Source organism: Panthera tigris, chromosome D2 (assembly GCF_018350195.1).
Source record: "Panthera tigris isolate Pti1 chromosome D2, P.tigris_Pti1_mat1.1, whole genome shotgun sequence".
NCBI classification, from domain to species: Eukaryota; Metazoa; Chordata; class Mammalia; order Carnivora; family Felidae; genus Panthera; species Panthera tigris.
In genome coordinates, this window is record NC_056670.1 from 45,607,295 (window position 1) to 45,629,416 (window position 22,122).

The 22,122-nt window shown below is 38.2% G+C and overlaps 1 protein-coding gene across 7 annotated transcripts in view; it reads left to right on the top strand.

The window, feature by feature from the left end:
* MAPK8 (mitogen-activated protein kinase 8) overlaps positions 1-22,122 on the top strand; it is a 97,231-nt gene that overhangs the window by 64,036 nt on the left and 11,073 nt on the right. For 6 of the 7 annotated variants that reach the window (XM_042961235.1, XM_042961238.1, XM_042961237.1 and 3 more), the window contains 4 exons: positions 2,338-2,396; positions 2,486-2,624; positions 16,971-17,136; positions 21,670-21,741. In XM_042961235.1, coding sequence (XP_042817169.1) covers positions 2,338-2,396; positions 2,486-2,624; positions 16,971-17,136; positions 21,670-21,741 — 436 coding nt within the window. Of the gene's footprint in view, positions 1-2,337; positions 2,397-2,485; positions 2,625-16,970; positions 17,137-21,222; positions 21,295-21,669; positions 21,742-22,122 lie in introns of all 7 variants that reach the window. The other variant, XM_042961236.1, reaches the window with a different exon arrangement.

Sequence of the window (22,122 nt, forward strand, 5' to 3'; positions counted from 1 at the left end):
ACTGATCTCTTGTTTTTATATGCTTTTCATCTTTAACACTTCTCTTGTACTATAGGATTTCTCAGATAAGAACAGTTTTACTATTTCTACAAGTCTGTAGATGTGCAGTTCATCTAATTAGGAGCCAGGAATTCATTCATTTAGAGCAGCTAGATGCATTCTTATTATCACTTTCCCTATCTTGAACAGATTTGTTAGACCTTTTCTGATCTGAAAATTATGTTTCTGAATTTATTCACTGAACAAATATTTGAATGCCTTTTATAAGCAAAGCTTTGTACTTAGATGAATGACATAAATTCCTCCCTCATGTAGTTTGTCTAGAAAAATATTCCCATTCCTAAGTGTATTTGTCAATAAACATTTTAAAAATGTGTGTCAGTTATCTCCCTGTGCTAGGGCTGTAAGAGGGAATAATTCTTTCCAACAAGGATCCTGGTGTGATTGGGATGAGGCTGTCGTGAAAATGAGTCTATACTACAGTGTGTTAAATGCCATATTAACACATAAGACATTGTGGGAACAAGGTAAAGAGAATATTCAGCAACCCGTCAAGGACTAGATAGAGGTTGTTAGACTCTACAAAAGACATCAATTTTGAAAGGAACAGAATTCAGTAGGTAAATATGACAGGTACAGGGAAGAGTATGTTTAAAGGCATTGAGAGTTTTTAAATATATCATTGTTTAATTTAGTATGGCTAAAGGATCAAGTTTAATAGAGGGCTTAGCAGGAGACAAAGTGGGTTGATATTCGGTCATGGAAGGCTCTGAATATACTTCCTGCAAGGGAGTTTGGGAAATTTTTTTGCTGGTAGTAAGTTTTTGAAGAGGTGAGTAATATGATCAGGTCTTTCTTTCACCATATGATAGGCAGTAAAATGGTAGCTGGATTTGTAGAAAACCATTGTTAGGGAACCTAATGTTAGAAGTAATTATAGCATGAACAGTCTAGATGAGATGTCAGAATCCTTTACCTGTATAGTAGCGCAGGGAATTGGAAAGAAGAGATTGAAGTTCAGACTGACAGTGGAATGGAATAGTATTCTTTTCAACATTTATTATGGTGCAAATACTGAAAACGGAGTCAAAAATTACTCTGAGCCACCTTTGTAAAAGAGAAGGCACTCTGGAAAAGTAAAGGGTTTGGGTAGGAATGCTAAGGAGTTCTATTTTGTATTCTTTGTGAGACGTTCATGTGACATGGCAATGTGTGTTTGAGACTTCTAAATTAAGCAGGGCCTTTTAATGTATATTTGGAAACTGTCCAACATAGAGGTGTTTAGAGAAAAAGACATATATTGCCCCCAGGGAAAGGGTGCAGATGGAGAAAAGGATTAAAGACAGAATGGTGGGAAAGAGGGCATGTCTGTGGATGAACCAGAGAATGGACTGGGAATGAAGAAAACTGGGAAAGTTCAGTATTATGAAAAACTGAAGGCGATGAGGGAGTTAGATAAGAGCTGATGGAAGGTATTTAAAATTTGCTCACAAATTGGGGCACCTGGGTGGTTCAGTTGGTCCGACTTCGGCTCGGGTCATGATCTCGCAGTTCCTGAGTTCGAGCCCCACGTGGGACTTTGTGCTGACAGCTCAAAGCAGCTGCTCCACCAACCTAGAGCCTGCTTCAGATTCTGTGTCTCCCTCTCTCTCTGGTCCTCCCTTATTCATGCTCTCTCTCTCTCTCTCTCTCTCTTTCAAAAATGACTAAATGTTAAAAATTTTTTTTTTAATTTGCTCACAAATTATGTAGATGATTGTATAATATACATCCTTGATAATTGAGTATTCATAAACGGAATGGATATGTGGAGCTCTTGTGTTGGTACAATTTTAAGAGCATTTTTAGGTTGACGCCAAAATTGAGAGGAAGGTACAGAGATTTCCCATATGCTCTCTGCCCCCACACATGCATAGCCTTCCTCATTATTCATATCCCCCACCAGACTGGTGCATTCACTATAATCAGTGAACCTACAGTAATGTGTCCTTATTACACAGAGTCCATAGTTTACATTAGGGTTCTCTTTTGTATTGTACATTCTGTGGATTTGGACTAATGTGTAATGGCATAATATCGACCATTATAGTATCATGCAGAGTATTTTTCACTCCCCTAAAGATCCTGTGTGGTCTGGTTTTCTCCCTACCCCCAATCCCTGGCCATAAAGTTGCATTAGGTAAAATAGAAGAGATTACTTGGGCTTAGAACATAAGATTTTAATATTCTTATACCATTGGTAGATTTTTTTTAACCCATGTATTTGCAGTTCCTAAATGAAAATATTATTAAGCAGCAGTGGTGTCTAATTTTTTTGTCTCTTTGTTTTTGCCACAGATAATTGGCCTTTTGAATGTTTTCACACCACAGAAATCCCTAGAAGAATTTCAAGATGTGTAAGTGTGATAATTAAAAGTTTACATTCATACATTATTCTTAGATTGTTGCTGTGCACTTTAGCTGTCATCTTTTCTCACCCATGAAGTTACATAGTCATGGAGCTCATGGATGCAAATCTTTGCCAAGTGATTCAGATGGAACTAGATCATGAAAGAATGTCCTACCTTCTCTATCAGATGCTGTGTGGAATCAAGCACCTTCACTCTGCTGGAATTATTCATCGGGTTAGTAGAAAAAATTATCATCATGTTCTTTTTTTAATTATTGAGGTGAAATTCATGTAGCATAAAATTAACCATCTTTTAAAGGGTTCAATTCATTGATATTTAGTACATTCACAACATTGTGCAACCACCACCAATGTAATATTTCAAAATATTTTCATTGCCCCAAAAGAAAACCTCATACCCGTAAAGCAGTCAGATCCTCTCTCCGTCTCTCCCTCCCACCCCTCAGCCTCTGGCCTCATACCAATCTGCTTTCTGTGGATTTATCTCTTCTGGGTATTTCATATTAAGTGGAATCATATAATATGTGACCTTTGTCTTCTTTAACTTAGTGTAATGTTGTCAATCTCGTTCGTGTTGTGGCATGTATCAATAGTTCATTCCTTTTTATGACTGAATAATATTGCAGTGTATGCATTTACTACATTTTATTTATCCATTCATCCATTAATAGACATTTGGGTTATTTTTACCTTTTGGCTTTTGTGGATAGTGCTGCTATGAACATTCATGTACAAGTATTTGAGTTCCTGTTTTCAATTATTTTGGGTATCTTCCTAGGATTGGATCATATGGTAATTGTTTTTTTAACTTTTAGAAGAACTGCCAAACTGTTTTCAATAGTGGCTATACCATTTTACATTCCTAGCAGCAACATTCCTAGTAGTGAATGTTCCTAGCAGTGAACATTCTGATTTGTCCAAATCTTTGCCAGTACTTAACTGACTTTTATTCCAACCATCCTAGTGAGTACAAAGTGATATCTCCATGTGATTTGCCTTTTCCTAATGACTAAAGATGTTGAATGTTTTCATAAGCTTGTTGGCCATTTGCATATCTTCATGGGAGAAATGTCTGTTCAAGTCCTTTGCCCATATTTTGATGGGGTTATCTTTTCATTGTTGAGTTACAGAAGTTCTTTATATATATTCTGGATCCTAGATACTAGACCCTTTTCATATATGTGATTTGTAAATATTTTCTCCCATTTTGTATATTTTCACTTTCTTGATATCCTTTGATGTACAGAAGTTCTTTAATTTTCATGAAATTCAAGTATCAGAATTATGTGGAACTGCTGTAAGGACAGAAACCTAGACCAATGGAATAGGACTAAGAGTCCAGAAATAAAATCACATATCTACTGCCAACTGATTTTCAACAAGGGTGCAAAAGGCCAGTTGGGAAACAATAAGTCTCTAATAAATGATGCTGGGACAACTGGATTTCCACAAGCAAAAGAATGACTTTGGACCTTTTCTCACATCATACACAAAAATTAACTCAAAATGGGTCAGTAACCTGAACATAAGAGCTAAAACTATAAAATTCTTAGAAGAAAATGCAAAAATAAAGGTAATTATTTGGCAATGAATTCTTATAGATGATACCAAAAGCACAATCAACCAAAGAAAAAACTAATTTTGTAGTAAGTTTTGAAATGGGGAAGTGTGAGTCTTTTTAAATATTGTTTTGACTCTTCAGGACCCCTTGTGATTCCATCTGAATTTGATTATCAGCTTTTCCATTTCTGCAGAAAAGTCATTGGAAGTTTATTTATTTATTTTTTTAGATTTATTTATTTTTGAGATGGGGGTGGGCAGAGAGAGAGAATCCCAGGCAAGCCTGGCACTGACAGCGCAGGGGCTTAAACTCATTAGCTAAAGTCAGATGCTTAACCAACTGAGCCACCCAGGCACCCCAAGCCATTGCAGTTTTAGTAAAGATTTCATTCATTGGGGGTACCTGGGTGGCTCAGTTGGTGAAGCTCCCAACTCTTGATTTTGACTCAGCCCTTGATTCCAGGGTCATGGGATTGAGCCCCACATAGGGTTCTTTGTTGACAGCAGGGAGCCTCCTTGGAATTTTCTCCTTCCCTCTCTGTCTCTGCCCTCCCCTGCTTGCTCGTGTACATGCACACATTCTCTCTCTCTCTCTCAAAATAAATAAAAATAAACTTAAAAACAGAGATTTCATGGGGCGCCTGGGTGGCTCAGTTGGTTAAGCGGCCGACTTCAGCTCAGGTCATGATCTCGCGGTCCATGAGTTCAAGTCTCTGTGCTGACAGCTCAGAGCCTGGAGCCCGTTTCAGATTCTGTGTCTCCCTCTCTCTGACCCTCCCCCATTCATGCTCTGTCTCTCTCTGTCTCAAAAATAAATAAACGTTAAAAAAATTTTTTTTTCAAAAAAAAAAACAAACAGATTTCACTCATTGAATCTGTAGATTGCTTTGGTAGTTTTGCCATCTTAACTATATCTAGTATTTCAGTTCATGGACACTGAATGTGTATCTTTCCATTTACTTAGGTTGTATTAGTCTGCTTGGGCTGCCATAAAAAAATACCACAGACTCAGCAGCTTAAACAGCAGCTATGAAATTGCCCTCTGAGCTCTGCTTTTTCTGTATTCCCTAAATTTTTATATGTTGTGTTTTCATTTTCATTCATCTCTAAGTATTTTCTAATTTCCCTTGTGAATTGTTCTTTGCCCCATTGGCTGTTTGAGAGTATGCTGTTTAATTTCCACAAATTTGTGAATTTTCCAGTTTTCCTTTTTCTTGATTTCTGGCTTCATTCCATGGTGGTCAGAGAAGATACACTGTATGATTTCAGTCTTTTAAAATTTATTGAGACTTGTTCTGTCACCCAACATGTAGTCTGTTCTGGAGACTGTTGCATGTGCAGTGTTTTTGGAGGGAGTATCCCATATATGTCTGTTACATCTAGTGGGTTTATAGTGTTGTTCACATTCTTTATTTCCTTATCTTCTGCATAGTTGTTTGTCCATTAATGCAAGTAGGTATAGATATCTTCAACTGTTATTGTGTAACTATCTGTTTCTCCCTTCAATCATGTCCATTTGTGCCTATATTTTGGAGCTTTGTTGTTTATAATTGCTGTCTCTTCTTGAGGGATTGATGTTTCTGTTAAAATTTATTGTCCTCCATTGCCCCTTGTAACAATTTTTGTTTTTAAGTTTTATTTTTATTTAAGTAATCTCTCCACCCAACGTGGGGCTTGAACTCACAACTCTGAGATCAGGAGTTGCATGTTTTTGCTACTGAGCCAGCCAGGCACCCCCCCCCCCCCCCCCGGGCCCCTTGTAACAGTTTTGACTAATAGTCTATTTTGTCTGATACTAGGTTAGCTATTCCACCTCTCTTTTGGTTTCTGTTGGCTTGAAATATCTTTTTCCGTTCTTCCACTTTGTGCCTTTGAATCTAAAGTGAGTCTCCTTTAGAATCTCTTAATAGGATCAATTTTCTTGTATCCCTTCTGCTGTTCTCTGGTTTTTACTTGGAGAGTTTAATCTATCTACATGCAATGCAATTATTGATAAGGAAGAATTCACTTCTGCCACCATGCTGTTTTCTGTATTTTGTATCTCTTTGTTTCTCAGTCCTTCCATTGCTGCTTTTTTTGTGTTTAATTGCTTTTTAGTAGTGTGCCATTTGATTCTTTACTCATTTCCTTTTCTGTGTCATCTTCAGTCATTTTCTTAAAGGTTACCATTGGGATTGCAAATTTAGTCTCTTCAATTTATAACAGAATCTGTTTTAGATTATTACCACCTTACCCTCAATAGCATACAATAGCATACAAAAACTCTACTCCTGTATACAGTCTGTTCTTCCCCCATTATGTTGTAGTTGTCACAAATTACATATTTATACACTGTGCCCAATAAGATAGATATGTTATTATTGTTCAGTGCATTTGCCTTTTAAATCATATGTGGGGTGGGGGTGAATAGGAGTTAGAAACCCAAAACACAGTAATACTGACCTTTGTTATTTACCTATGTAACGACTTTTACCGGTTTTCTTTATTTCTTCTTACACCTTCAGTTTACTATTTAGTGTCCTTTTATTTCTACCTGAAAGACTCCCTTTAGCATTTCTTATAGGGCAGGTGTAACTAACAACAAACTGCCATAGCTGTATCTCAGAGTGTCTTAAGTTTCTCCTTTACTTTTGAAGGATAGTTTTGCTAGATACAGAATTTTTGTTTGGATTTTTTTTTCTTTTAGCAGTTTAAATGTGTCTTTTCACTGCCTTTTGGCACCTGTGATTGCTTTTGAGAAATCAGTTGTTAATACCATTGAGGATCTCTTACAAGTGACAAGTTGCTTCCCTCTTGACTCCTAAGGTTCTCATTTTGTCTTTGGCTTTCAACGGTTTGATTATAATATGTCTCAGTGACGATCTCTTTGCTTTTATCCTTGGAGTTTATTGAGCAGCTTGGATGTGTAGATTTATGACTTTCATTAAATTTGGATGTTTTCACTCATTTTTTTCAATTTTTTTTCTACCCCCTTTTCTTTTTCCTCTTATTTGAAACTTCTATTATGTGTATGTTGTATTCTTGAATATATGCCACATCTTGTTTTCTTCAACTTCAGTGTTTTGTCACAGGCAGAATAGGTTATTCACTTGTCTTGCAGTGTTTTTGAGAAATGCCCCCTCTCTAGCCCAAGACAAGAGTCCCACACTGAGAATGCGGGCAGCCAGGAAGATGGGTAGGACAGGACTAGTAAAAACACCACACTCTTGCCTATTGTTTTTTAAGTTGCCTTTGTCTCAATTCTATGTTTACTTGGTTGTTGTGAACATTTGACTGTTTTCCAGATTTCTGAAAAAGTATTCTGATCCATTTTGCTCTGCTTTTTGGCGTTTCTGTGAAGCAGTCTACTCTTCCATTTTTGCTGACATCACTGTCTTTAATCATATTTTGGGGCGTTGTACTTCACGGGTTTATATGGAGTAGAATAAGCTTAGTTTTGCTTTGAAATGAGGCAGTATATAAATATCCTGCTATCATTACCAGTGATGTAAAACTGAGTATTCATCAGAGTTGTTTCTCAGATGTTCAGAAATATTTTATATTTTTGTAATCTGCTTTTAACTGATTTATTGACATGTAATTCCCATACCATACAATTTATAAAATGTATAATAATTATTTACTATACTCAAAGGTTGCACACCTGTCACCACGATCTAATTTTGGAACATTTTCACCCCACTTAAAGAAATCCTGCACCTGTTAGCCTTCCATTTCTGTTATTCCCTGTTCCCTTTGCCCCCAGCCCCACACGACTACTAACCTACTTTCTGTTTCCATATATATGCCTGTTCTGAACATCTCTTACAAGTGGAATTGTATATAACATGATCTTCTGTGTCTGGCTTCTATTCCCTAGAGTAATGTTCTCAAGGTTCATCCCTCTATGTATTATGTATCAGTACTTATTCCTTTTATTGCCAAACAGTAGTTCACTTTATGGATATATACCACATTTTGTTTATCCATTCATCACTCGAGGGACATTTGGGTTGTTAGCCATTTTTTGGTTATCGTGAGCAATGCTGACATGAACGTGTGGACGTGTGTTTTTTGTATTTTAGTTTTAATTCTAGCTTATTCTTGGAAAAGTATAGCATTTAATTTGAGAGAAATTTCTTGAAAAGTATTTAATTCATTGGAATTCTGTCTTTTCTCTGAGCTACCTTGTGTCAAATAATCTGACTCAAAATGAAAACAGATTTGTTCTCAGATTAACTATTTTCAGACCGTTATGTATGTGACATATTTAGGCTTATCCTTAATTATCGTTCTGACTGAATTGCTTTGTATATTGCATATGCAACTGCTATAATATTATGTCTGATGCCATCTTTAAGCAACATAGGAGATATCTCTTTCAATGGGAAGGTGTTTTATCTTCCTCATCCCATATTCCTATTCTGTGACAGGCGAATGTGTTCAACTTCTGGGTTTTGTTTCTGCTTGTTTCTTTTGCCCTGTGGACTAAGAGAGTAGTGTGCCACCATGGAAATGAATTTGATTTTAGTGAAGTAAAATCTCCCAAATAGAATATTTTCAGATTAATGGGGGTAACAGAAATCACAGACCACATGACAAAAGATAGGAAACAAAAGACATAGCAAGAAACATAAAAAGGGAACATTAAATTACGGAAGACCAATAAGTAACATAATGGATAAAGGGAATTAACCCCTTAATGAACAAAGTTCAGGTTTCGGCACACAAAACTACCAACAACAACTGTGTGTTTCTGTAATGCAAACAATTGTAACTAGCTTCCAAAGGCTAAAAGCAAAGGCATTGGCAAAGATGTACTGCGAAAATGAAACATGAAAACAAGGGTAATTCTATTTAGTCAGGTAAATTGAATATCATGGAGCCAGGGGGAAAGCATTTCTCAGTGACTTTGTAAGGATAAAGGGTGTAATTCACTTATTTAGTAACTGTCAAGAACTTTATACATGAAGTGGAGTTACAATACACAGAGTTTAAACTGTGGAAAATAGAAGAATTATGCAGACACAACGGTATTGGGATACTTCTTAAAAATTTTTTGTTTAATGTTTATTTATTTTTGAGAGAAAGAATAAGAGAGCGAGAGCAGGGGAGGGGCAGAGAGAGAGGGACACACAGAATCTGAAGCAGGCTCCAGGCTCTGAGCTATCACAGACACAGACCCCGACCCCGACGCGGGGCTGGAACCCACAAACTACAAGATCATGACCCGAGCCAAAGTTGGACACTTCACCGAACTGAGCCACCCGAGCACCCCAGTATTGGGATATTTTAACATACTCCCTTAGTGTGGATAGATAAAGTGGTAAAAATAAGTACAACTGTAGAAAATTTACATAAGTTTGAGCTAATAAGAGACATACTGTGAAGAAGTCTGTGCTTTTATCTTAGGTCAGGCTATGTGGGAAACAAATCTCTAGGACAGATAACACATGTAAGAAGTTCGTTGGGGATTCCCCTAGGGATCAGCATCTTTGAGGGAGTAAAGGAAGTAAAACTGGACAGAGGGAGAAATTGAATTGGATGCAGTCACTCCAGAGGCCTCAGCTGTTGACTTAACTGGACTTTTGCTCTGGGGAGCAGCATGACATTGGAAAACTTGCTCTCTGTGGCTGAAGGCAGTTCCTGGAGAGAGTTGCTGCAAACTCGGCACCCAACGCTGGCAGCAGCTAGAAGAATGAGTGCCTCAGTCCTGAATCAGGAATCAGAACAGGCACCACAGGACCCACTGTAGGACACCTCTGGTGCCTCTTGTTCCCATTTCCTTCATACAGTAGGTTCTGGAGACTCTTCCTCCAGGATTTTATTTGACGTCTGTTCCTTGAGGAAGTTATAAGAAGTTTCATGGGATAAACTACAGCACCCTCTCCTATAGCTGGTCTTGAGGCCACAACTGATGCTCATCTCTCTGCTCTGCTACTAATTTTAAATACCCTTCACCCTGGGGCGCCTGGGTAGCTCAGTCGGTTGAGTGTCTGACTTCAGCTCAGTTCATGATCTCAGATTTCGTGGGTTTGAGCCTTGCGTCAGGCTCTGTGCTGACAGCTGGAGCATGAAGCCTGTTTCAGATTCTGTATCTCCCTCTCTGTGTGCCCCTCCCCTGCTCACGCTCTGTCTCACTCGCTCTCTTTTTCAAAAATAAATAGCCATTAAAAAAAATTTTTAAATACCCTTCACCCCAACCTGATCTAAAATCGCTTACTTGGTAAAATAATCTGAATTTTCATCTCTTAGGGCTTCAGTACAAGGCAGGGGGAAGAATGGGGTTCCTTCCACATAGTCAAGAGACCCAAGCTTCACCATCTGCATAGTTGCCAGTCATTGTGTCCAGCGAAGAGAAAGCCAAGTGGTGTGTACTGGCTTTTCTAGCTTTGGCCTGGAAGTGACACACATCACCTCTGTTCTGAGCCCATTGGCAGAACTAGTCATGAGGACCTGCTTAACTATAAGGGACAGGGAAATGTGGAGAGGCAGAGCTCGAAATGGTGGTGAGCATTAGTTTCTGCCTTACACTACCCTTCAGGCTGTCGAACACTTCTTTGCCCCTTTATGCCACACATAGTACACTCATCCCTTGCTTAGGGGAGATAACCCAGAGTCCTAGTCTGTCAAGACATTTATTTCCCAAGTGATACATGGTAATTTCTACTTCGGATCAAGACATTGTTCCTTTTAGTCCAGAAGCTAAAATGATCAAATTATCTGACCACTCCTGTTTACTCCCCCTGCCCCCATCCCCTAGATATGATGGTCACACCAGGCCAGGGTAACCATAGTAAACAATCCCATTGGGGAAACTGAAAAACTCAGACACTGATTATTTGTAATTTGGAATGCTGTTGGGCAGGCATTGTGAATGTCACTTCCCTTGGGGATGAGGAATATCCCTTGGTTAGTTCTGCAAGGAACACTCTGTACACTGTTCTCTGAGGTACCTGGCTCTACTATGTGAAGAGTCTTTCTTTTCCACTATCCTTTTAAATATATCTGAAGTGTTTATTAGAAAATGTGTTCGGGAGGCACCGGGGTAGCTCTGTTGGTTGAGCGTCTGACTCTTGATTTCAGCTCAGGTGGTGATCCCACATTCATGGTTTCAAGCCCTACATTGGGCTCCTCACTAACAGCACAGAGCCTACTTGGGATTCTCTCCCTCCCCCTCACCCCTGCATGCTGTCTCTTTCTCTCTCTCAGAGTAAATAAATGAACTTTAAAAAAAAAAAAAACTGTTCTCCTTGGGGGCTGTTCAGCCTTCTCAGCTTACTCTCTGTAAAATATTGGGGAGCCCAAGTGTCATTTTAAGGCAACCCTTCTCAACCTGGACCTTGTTGATGTTTCGGATGAAGAATTCTTTCATTTGAGGAGCTGTCCTTTACCTCGTAGAATGTTTAGCAGCATTCCTGGCCTCTACCCACTAGATCCCACCAGTACTTCCCAGTTACGACAACCAAAACTGTCTCTAGACATGGCCAAATATCCCTTGAGGGCAAAATTGCCCTGAATTGAGAGCTACTGTTTTAAAGCCAGAAGAGTCACAGGCTAATGGAGGTGTTTTTGTTTTTGTTTTTGTTTTTAAGTTTATTTATTTATTTTTGAGAGAGAGAGAAGGACAGAGAGAGGGAAAGAGAAAATCCCACGTAGCCTGTACACTGTCATTGTGCAGCCTGACATGGGGCTTGAACCCACGACATGTGAGACCATGACCTGAGACGAAATTGGGTGCTTAACTGACTGAACCACCCAGGCACCCCTGGGCTCTTTGACAATACAACTCTCTCAGAAACTTAGGAGGCTTCTTGTTTTTAATTACAGTTCTTTTCACAGCACAGTTGTTAGTCACTGGTTCTGCATTCTTGGATTTAATGTCTACCTTTAACTTTTCAGGCTTCTGTTGACAAGTCTGAGGCATTTTCATCAAGTTTTTGAAAGATCTTACTGGTCTTTTTCCCTCCAGGGTTTTCAGAATTATTACGTGGAAATGATGCATGAAAAACAAATCCAAGGTATTGGTGGCATAAGACAACGTTTATTGCTTGTTCAGGGGTCTGCAGGGTTGGCCGTGTGGCACTGCTTCAGATCCCAGGTTTGTTCCACCTTCACGTTTCAGCATCCAGGCTGAAAGGGTGCCTCCCTGGGGCACATCCCTTCCTCCTGGTGAAAGATGGAGGAGCAAGAGCCAAGCTAAATCAAGCATATTTAAAACTTCTTTTCGGGGCGCCTGGGTGGCTTAGTTGGTTAAGCGTCTGGCTGTTGATTTTGGCTCAGGTCATGATCTCACAATTCATGAGTTCAAGCCTCGCGTCGGGCTCTGTGCTGGTCGTGTGGAGCCTGCTTGGGATTCTCTCTTTCTCCCTCCCTCTCTCTGACCCTCCCATGCTTGTGCGCGCGCGCGCTCTCTCTCTCTCTCTCTCTCTCTCTCTTAAAATAAACTTTTTTAAAAAAAATTTTAAAAATATAGAGAACTTTTCAGATTTGGTGTACAACATATTCCCTCACATTCCATTGCCTCAAACAAGTCATCTGACTTTGGCTCATTAGTAAGGTGGAGGAGCACAGATGGTCCCTTCCTCCTGGGGGCTCCACCTAATTTTTCCACTTTACTGTGGTGTGAAAAGTACGGTGTGAAACCGTGCTTTGAATTTGATCCTTTCCCAGGTTAGCGATAATGTGGTGCAGCACTCTGTCACAGTGCCGCGGCTCCCGCCGCCACGCAGTCACAGGGTGAACGGCTGCTGCACGTAGCAAGCTTTCCCTGCGCATACAGCCATTCTGGTTTTCACTTTCAGGACACCACCAATAAATCACATGAGCTGTTCGACACTTGACTTGTAAAACAGGCTTTGCGTTAGGTAATTTGCCCAGCCGTAGGCTAATGTAAGCATTCTGAGCATGTTTAAGGTAGGGTGGCCTTAAGCTCTGATGTTCAGTAGGTTAGATATATTAAATGCATTTTCATCTTAACGATATTTTCAAGTTAGGAGGTTTTATTGGGACATAATACCACTGTGAAGTCAAGGAAAATGTATATATTGGGTTGGGAGGGGGAGAGAGTTACTGGACAATCTGCCATTTTTTAAGGGTTCAGTAGCATTTAGCTTTTCTAGAATGGCAAGGTCCTGAAAATCTAGACTCCGGGTCCCTTTCATTTTTGCTTTTAAAGTGGCCAGTTCTTTCAAATGCGGCCCAATGGCCATCAGCACACATTATGAAGGTTTTGCTTCCCAATCTCTTCTAGAGCAGGGGTCAGCAAATTTTTCTGTAAAGACTTGAGAATCTTTTAGCCTTTGCAGATGATAGAGTCTCTCTCACAGCTATTTAGCTCTAACACAAAACAGCTAATAACACAAAAGCAGCTGTATATAGTAGGTAATTGAATGAAGAGAACTGTGTTCTAATAAAACTTTCTTCACAAAAATAGGCCTTAATTTGTTAACCCTTGTTCTAGAGCTTCAGGTTCAGTATACGAGTGCTGTGCCTTCCAAGTTACTGCAAGTGACAGGATCCTGAAATGTATTGCTATTATATAATCTGGATCACCTTTCCAACCTCTGATATTAATTTCGCTGCTGCCTGCTGCTCAATCTGCTAAGCCAAGATTCTGTGTCTATAATAGTAACACCCCACTTCTAGTACTAATTTCAGTGTTAAAATAGACTAGTGTAAAAGAAAAGCATTGTGTGTTTCCTTTGCTCTTACACTATTGCTGTACTACTTCTGATGCCAAATGTGTGGTAGTTTTTCCCACACCAAACACTTCTCAGATTTTCTGGACACCAGCTGGGTATCTGATAATTTAACTTAATCCTGATACTACCTACCTGGAGGTAGCATCAGATCCAACAGGTTAAGGGATCTGGCCCAGAAGTACCCACTGTTCAGATGCCAGTCACAAACCCAACTTGTTACCTGTGCTTCTGAACTACTGCTATAATTCAGAGGTTTATAAGACCCCTTCCTTGGGTTCAATTAATTTGCTAGAGCGGCTCACAGAACTCAGGGAACTCGCCAGTTTATTACAAAGGACATAACTCAGAAACAGCCAGATAGAGAGATGTACTGAGCAAGATTTATTCTCCCAGCAACTCCACATGTTCACCAGCCTGCAAGTTCTCCTTACCAGTCCTTTTTTTTTTTTTATGGAGGCTGCATTACATGTTATGATTGATTAAATCATTAGCCTTTGATGTTGAATTTGGTCTTTAGCCTTCTTCTCCCTGGTGATCTGAGTGGGAAATGCTGAGAGTTCTGACCCTCTAATCATTTTGTTGTTGCCCCTGGCAACCAGCCCCCCATCTTTGGAACTTAACAAAAGTCACCTCCTTAACATAAACTCTGGTTTGGTTGGATGGGACTTCTTAGGAATAACAAAAAGTAGTTCTTTCACTTTTAGTGCTCTTTTAGGTAATGCAAGGGTTTTAGGAGCTCTGTGCCAGTAATTGGGACAGAGACCAAATAGATATTCTTTATTTCAAATCGCAGTGGTACAACTAGGCTATGTCATGGTAACAAATAAACCCTGAATTCTCAGGAGCTTAACACAGCTAAGGTTTATGGCCCATACTACATGTCCAGTGTAGGTCATGGTGGGGTAAGGACATAGGTGCTCAGCAAGCTCGCTTGACAGAGGGTCCACTATTTGGAAGGTACTAATCACCAGAGCTGAGGAAGAGACAACAGGGTGTCGTGCACTGGCCCTTCTGTTCTTTTTTTTTTTTTTTTTAACGTTTATTTATTTTTGAGACAGAGAGAGACAGAGCATGAATGGGGGAGGGTCAGAGAGAGGGAGACACAGAATCTGAAACAGGCTCCAGGCTCTGAGCTGTCAGCACAGAGCCCGAAGTGGGGCTTGAACTCACAGATCGCGAGATCATGACCTGAGCCGAAGTCGGCCGCTTAACCAACTGAGCCACCCAGGCGCCCCTGGCCCTTCTGCTCTTTGCTCCCACTCACAGCCCATTGACTAGAGCTAATCATGGTTAGGCCTTGTCTGTGAGGAGACTGAAAAATACTGTGGAGAAGCTGGGTTATTAGATTAATCCTACTTCCTCTGCCACAAATTTATGCAAATTTAGTTCTTCTCATGGATAGTTAGCAGTGTTACATCTGTGGAAAGCTGTAAGTTGATACAAGGATGAATTTCAGGTAATAGTCTTTGAAGCATTTTGTTGACTTTTTTCTTGACAAAACATATTTGTAAAAAAATTATATTTTGCTCTTAATCTTTCCAAAATAAAGTATTTAAGGTTGGCATCTTATTTCTAGGCTATAGTGTAGTAGTGTAAAGAGCCATTAATCATTAGCCATCACAGTAGACACTGAAGTAGTTTCAGTTTTGCAATATGTAATTCTTGAACAGGCTGTATTTGCTGAGATAATGTGTTTTGTAAATAGTACGACATTATATGTACAAAATAGCTGTAATGAAAACTTTCATTTTATATTTCATTAAGCCTGTTGATATCTATTTTCAATTTGAAAAAGCCCTTGGAGTACATATCTTCTAAACCCATTCATGATTGCCTATCAAAATATGCTAAAGACAACATACATGATTTTCTGGATATAGGTGTTACAAAAGTGTAAACAATGTCTTACAGGCCAGCTTTTTTTCTTTTGTATTAATCGTTGATATTCAACGTTACGTACTGCATGTCTGTACCCATAATGGAATGTGTTTGTGGGCAGATACATTGAGTTTGCTTTCTTTGGTTTCGTGGTTCATAATAAGATTCATCAGAGCTAACAGACAAAGTGTGTTGGACTTGAAAGTCATGAGTGTTTATGCTGCTGCTGCCTTCCTTTTAATGATCATAGCATAGAATTCCTTAAGGTTGGGCAGGTAGAAAATTCTTCACAAGGACCTTATTTAGTAGCATCAACTGCTAGTATTTTATGGATTAGTGGCACCAAGACAATGGTGTCCTACTTCTATGGGCAGACAACAATTTTATGAACACATTTGTGTGATTTAAAGTGGGAAGCCAGTGATGGAAAGACTGGTTATGATCATTTCAGTCCATGGGACGCCTGGGTGGCTTAGTTGGTTGAGCGTCTGACTTCAGCTCGGATCACGATCTCTGGGTTCATGGGTTCAAGCCCTGCTTTGGGCTCTGTGTGAACAGCTCAGAGCCTGCAGCCTGCTTCGGATTCTGTGTCTCCCTCTTTCTCTGCCCCCTCCACCACTTGTTCTCTCTCTCTCTGTCAAAAACAAATTTAAAAAAACATTAAAAAAAATTTTTTTAAGCTGAAAAAAACTGATAATTAATGACTTTAAAAAAAGATTATTTCAGTCCTTTACAAATGAAAGTCTGCCAGTTTGTGTTTTTTTTTTTAATTTTTTTTAAAGTTTATTTATTTATTTTGACAAAGAGAGCAAGTGGGGTAGGGGCAGAGAGGAAAGAGAGAATCCCAAGCAGGGTCCGCACTATAGCCACAGAGCCCAGTGTGGGACTTGAACCCATGAATTGTGAGATCATGACCTGAGCCAAAACCAAGAGTCAGACACTTAACTGACTGAGCCACCAAAGCACCCTGAAAATCTGCCAATTTGAAAGGTCTTGGATTGTCAATAGAATGGCCCGTTGACTTATCTATATAAAGCTCATTGTGACTTTAAAATGAGATTTTTTTAAATCTGGTAATTTAGTATACAAATGAGTATAAATGCTTACCTTAACTATTCTGTTTATTTTACTGTAACAGTTCTTATGTGAGCTTTAAAATACCTTCCAAAATTGCTTTTATTGCACTTGATTGAAAATTTCTAGCTAATCATAATTTCCATTGCTAATTTCTGTAATAAGTATGTATTCATAAGTGAAAAATGCCATCAAGCTAATGTCTCACAATTACCTGTTACAAAGAATCTGAGCAGTGGTACGGATTGTAATGAGATAAATTATAACAATTACCATGAATTATTTTACAACTGATCTAACAATTTGTGAACTGTAAAATGTTTGTATATATCACAGCAGCCATTTTTTATTTTTGTATTTTGAAGGACTTAAAGCCCAGTAATATAGTGGTAAAATCAGACTGCACTTTGAAGATTCTTGACTTTGGACTGGCCAGGACTGCAGGAACTAGTTTTATGATGACGCCTTACGTAGTGACTCGCTACTACAGAGCACCTGAGGTCATCCTAGGGATGGGCTACAAAGAAAACGGTCAGCAAACACTATTTACTCAAAATACTGTTACTGGCTTTTGTTTATCAGATTTATTATGTAAATATTTAAGCTGGAAGTGCATAGAGTTAAATGTACCACTGAGGTGTTCATCAGGAGTTTGAAAGTAACTATAAATTTTGTCATAAATGTTTGGAAAAACTTGGGGCCCCTGTTTATTTAAATAGAAGTACATAACAGTCAACACTACAGTTGGATAAAGAGTTTGTTGCTATTGCCCCTGAAACAATATATGCCATTTGTTTGCCTGTAACTTGAAAATGAGCATTTCTTTTTTTAAATTTTTTTATGTTTATTCTTGAGAGAGAGAGACAGAGCATAAGCGAGGGAGGGGCAGAGAGAGAGGGAGACACAGAATCCGAAGCAGAGCTTCAAGCTGTCGGCACAGAGCCTGATGCGGGGCTTGAACTCACAAAATGTGAGATCATGACCTGAGCCGAAGTCGGACGCTTAAACCAAGTCACCCAGGTGCCCAGAAAATGAGCATTTCTGACAGGGACTTAGGAAGTATGTGGTAGATTGACAGTTTGTTTTTAGTAATAATCCTACTTTGCATTGGTGATATTTGAACATATTTCCAACCCCATGAAACTAAGGTTCTAGCACTTAGTGTAAACTGTAAGAGCTGCATTGAGGCCATTCTGCAAAGCTGATGGATAATTAATTAAGGTGGTCTTTGGGGAAAAACAGTGTTTCATCAAAGCCTTGTATCCTGCCTTAAAGAAATAGCATTATTGTATATGGGTATATTCAATTATATATTTCAACAGTAGAATCAAGATTGAAAATTATCAGGCATGTAGTTCATGCATTTTTAGAAATTTTATACATATATGTACATATATAGAATTTAAGAAGTTTTGTTGGGGGCGCCTGGGTGGCTCACTCGGTTAAGCGTGTGACTTTGGCTCAGGTCATGATCTCACAGTTCATGGTTCGAGCCCCACTTCCGGCTCTGTGCTGACAGCTCAGAGCCTGGAACCTGCTTCAGATTCTGTGTCTCCCTCTCGCTCTCTCTGCACCTCATGTTCTGTTTCTCTGTCTCTCAAAAATGAATAAACGTTAAAAAAAAATTAAAAAAAAAAAGTATTGTTGAATCTCACTCAGATATTTAGGAGATGAATAAATCTGCACAGGATTATTATTAACTTAAACTATAACTTTTAAAATGCAATTTCATCCAAAATACTCCCTAGAAAAGGACCTAGGTGTTTTTTCTATCAAGAAATCTAGAACAGCAAGCAGTTTACTTTGAATCAAGAAACTATATTAATCTTCAAATTTCTTTTTTATAAAAGACTATATTGAACGGAGGGTTTTAGCTTAATTTCCTTTGCTTTTCTGAATTAATTAAAAGTAAACACTTACAATTATTCTTTCCTAAGTAAGCATGCTGTTCTGTTTTCTTACTCTCTACCTAAAATTGTTGTATGCCTTAGAATTTGGTGAGTTGGATTTAATATTAGACTCTTCTTTTGAGAGTTGATACTTCAAGTGATCAGCATGAAGATTGCTTTTGCATTTGCTGTAAAACTATTGGTTGTCATGGATATTGTGTCACTCAGTGACCTGTAAATGTGATTTGGGGACATAGCTCCCTACCAGAAATTAACATCAAGAGAAACTATCCTATGAAGAATTGGCATGCTTTCCTGTCTTAGATAAGAATTGTGGAGATCACTTTATTGCCTTTTTTTGCCTCAGGAAATGGAGTTAAATGTAATGCTCACTCATGATAACATTAGCAGCAAAATTAAACATAAGAACTTCCTTCTTTTAGTGACACCCACCGCCATTTGTTTTAACAACTTTGTCTTTTATTGCAAGCTACCATAAAGCTTTTTGGAAACTGTGATATAATGGAATATATTTAAACTGCCAAATAGACTAAGCAGTTTGACCCTTTAAAGCTAGTTTTTTGTTTGAATTAGGCTCATTATGTTCTGAGAGACTTCACTAACCCAGACAGTATCTTCCCACGCTTGCAGCTTTTGAAATTTGTTTAAAAATAACGTTTTTCTTAAGGTTATCTATATAAATTTTGTCCTGGATCTTTAACTAAAGTTTGCCATTCTCTAAAAATCTATAGGAAAAAGTTGTTGTAGATTTTTTTCCATAAAATGAAAACCCTGGAAAAAAAATTGTTCTTTGAACTGATTTATGAGTATTACTTTTTCCTTTAAAATTCTGTTCTTGAAAGTTTTGAATCATAAGGATTCATATGTATTTATTTCTATTTCTATTTTTATTTTTGAGAGAGAGTGCGCGTGCCCATGCGCACAGGTGTGGGACAGAGAGAGAGGGAGAGTGTCAGCTTGGAGCCCAAGGCAGGGCTTAATCCCTTGATCCCAGGGTCCCACGAACTGCAAGATCATGACCTGAGCCCAAATCAAGAGTCAGACGCTCAACTGACTGAGCCACCCAGGCACCCCAAAACTCATATGTATTTTAATATGAAATTTTATTTTTATTTTATTTCTTTATTTTTTTAATGTTTATTTAATTTTGAGAGAGAGAGACAGAGCATGACCAGGGGAGGGGCAGAGAGAGAGAGGGAGACACAGAATCTGAAGCAGGCTCCAGGCTCTGAGCTGTCAGCACAGAGCCTGACGCGGGGCTCGAACCCACGAACCACGAGATCATGACCTGAGCCAAAGTCGGACACTTAACCGACAGAGCCACCCAGGCGCCCCTTAATATAACATTTTAGAGAAACTTTAATTCTACAGGATTTCCAAAATTTATTACCAACTTTGTTCCTAAGATTCTGTAATGAGCTGGCAGTCTCTTTATTGAGTGTATTAGAAAGTACAGACTTCTAATTTCATAAGTCTACCAGCATGGGCGCCTCTCCCTAATACTTTTGCCCTTTTCTTCATGCTCTCAAAAAGGGCCTGGAAACTTCAAAAACAAATGCAAGTTTCTAAGGCTTTCTTTTAAAATTGCTCATTCTTCCCCTCTTCTATTAAGCTGCAGCCACCTATTCTCCTTTTTATTTTAATTGAAGTAGAGTTAACATACAATATTATATTAATTTCAAGTGTACAACACAGTGATTCAGTGTTTATATACGTTATGAAGTGATTACCACAACAAATTTAGCCATGTACTCTCCTGTTTTTACCAAATTTTCAGACCAAAGATATAAAATGTCAGGGTGTATTAGTGAAACAGGTGGAGATTGCCCTTTCTGTGTCTAGCAGATTCTTTTCAGCATTGATTAGAGTGATAAGAGTCAGTGAGTCATTGAGGAGACTCTGTAGATAATAAATCTGTAGGAACTTTCATACTGTACCCAGCTAAAACTAACTTAAACCAAAGCAGTTTGGCTATATGGGTTTAAAAAACTTTAGGTGGAGAAAAAAGTTTAAGTTTTCTTAATTGATTATTTGCTCGTTCTCTAAGCACTTGTTCCTTTTGGGATAGTAGGGTAAATGTAACATGGCATTGCCAAGAAGACAAATTACTTCTGATTCAGAATAAACATAGGATTTCTTTAATGCATTTATCCAGTTTGAAATCCAGTTTGAAAATTTCTGAAGAGCTTTCGATTAACTTTTTAACTGTAATTGTTCATAGAAACATTCTTTCTGTGTAACTATTTTAGTATACTAGATTATTTCTGCTCATGCTTTTTTCTTTTATTTGACTTAAAGAGAGAGTATAATGCACAGTTGAGCCTCAAAATAGAATCAGAATTTTATTTAAATTTTGCTACCTCGTGTTCATTTTCAGCCTTATTTGTAAAGTCTGTGTTTTGTTCTGCCTGTTTTATAAACAAATTTTTAGAGACAAAATGTATAGGTTTCTTATGTGATTTCTGTGCATAGCTCTCACTTTAAAATTAGATGTGTAGTTAAAAGGCAATACTTCACGTTTGCTTTTGTGAATCAAAGCCTTTTGAAAAATATTTTGTGTTTTAAATTATTCCATTAGCTAAAATTAAAATCACTTTTTTCTTTTTGTGATGTTTTGCAGTTTTTATATAATGCAATCATATTATGCTTCTTTGATTTTAATGACCTTTTGCTTTGCTTTTCCTTCTTTTGTGCTGCAAACATATAGTGGATTTATGGTCTGTGGGGTGCATTATGGGAGAAATGGTTTGCCACAAAATCCTCTTTCCAGGAAGGGACTGTATCCTTGTGCTGCTGCAGCAGTTTAATTAGTTAGGTGATGAACTTCCTTGTGTTCTCTAATGAAAATAAACATGGTACATTCATATATATATACATATATATATGGGTTTCGTAAACAGATGTAAAGTTTGTGGCTGTTATAGTTCAAAAATTGTTGAGAAAAGAAGCTGAAATATTTGTAGGCTGCATCTGGCAGTAGGACATACAGTCTCTGCTGGTAGTTAGAGCACATTCACTGTCACTCATTTTTATTTTATACTGCTTTCTATAATTTTAAAGTATACATGGTGTATGTGATTTTTTTTAATGTTTAAATATTTTTTTTTATTTTAACCAAAATCTTTATGTTAATGTCATTGCATTTTGTTTTCAGTTGACATTTGGTCAGTTGGGTGCATCATGGGAGAAATGATCAAAGGTGGTGTTTTGTTCCCAGGTACAGATCGTATCCTTACCTTTGGCCTAAAATGTAGTTTCTAAAGGTCAAAATGTATGATAGCACTTCAGCTTGGTCAGGTATAATGTATTTGTCTCTCCCTAATAATAAAGTATTGTTAAATTACTCTTTCAAAATACCACCTGCTATTTGACATAGACTTTCCTTTCCCTCATTTATTGTTTTGTATGTTAATTCTGACAACTGCTCAAGTTAATTATCCACAATTACTTGCTGGCTTTGAGTTGATTTATTTAACCTAAATCAAAAATCATGGCTTGCATTAAAATTTCTAATAATTGTACACTTGAGTAAGTCTTAGAAGTACCTTAGGACTTAATATGAATTTTAGAAATGTCTGTTGCTTCTGTTCATCCTTTGGTTTTTTAC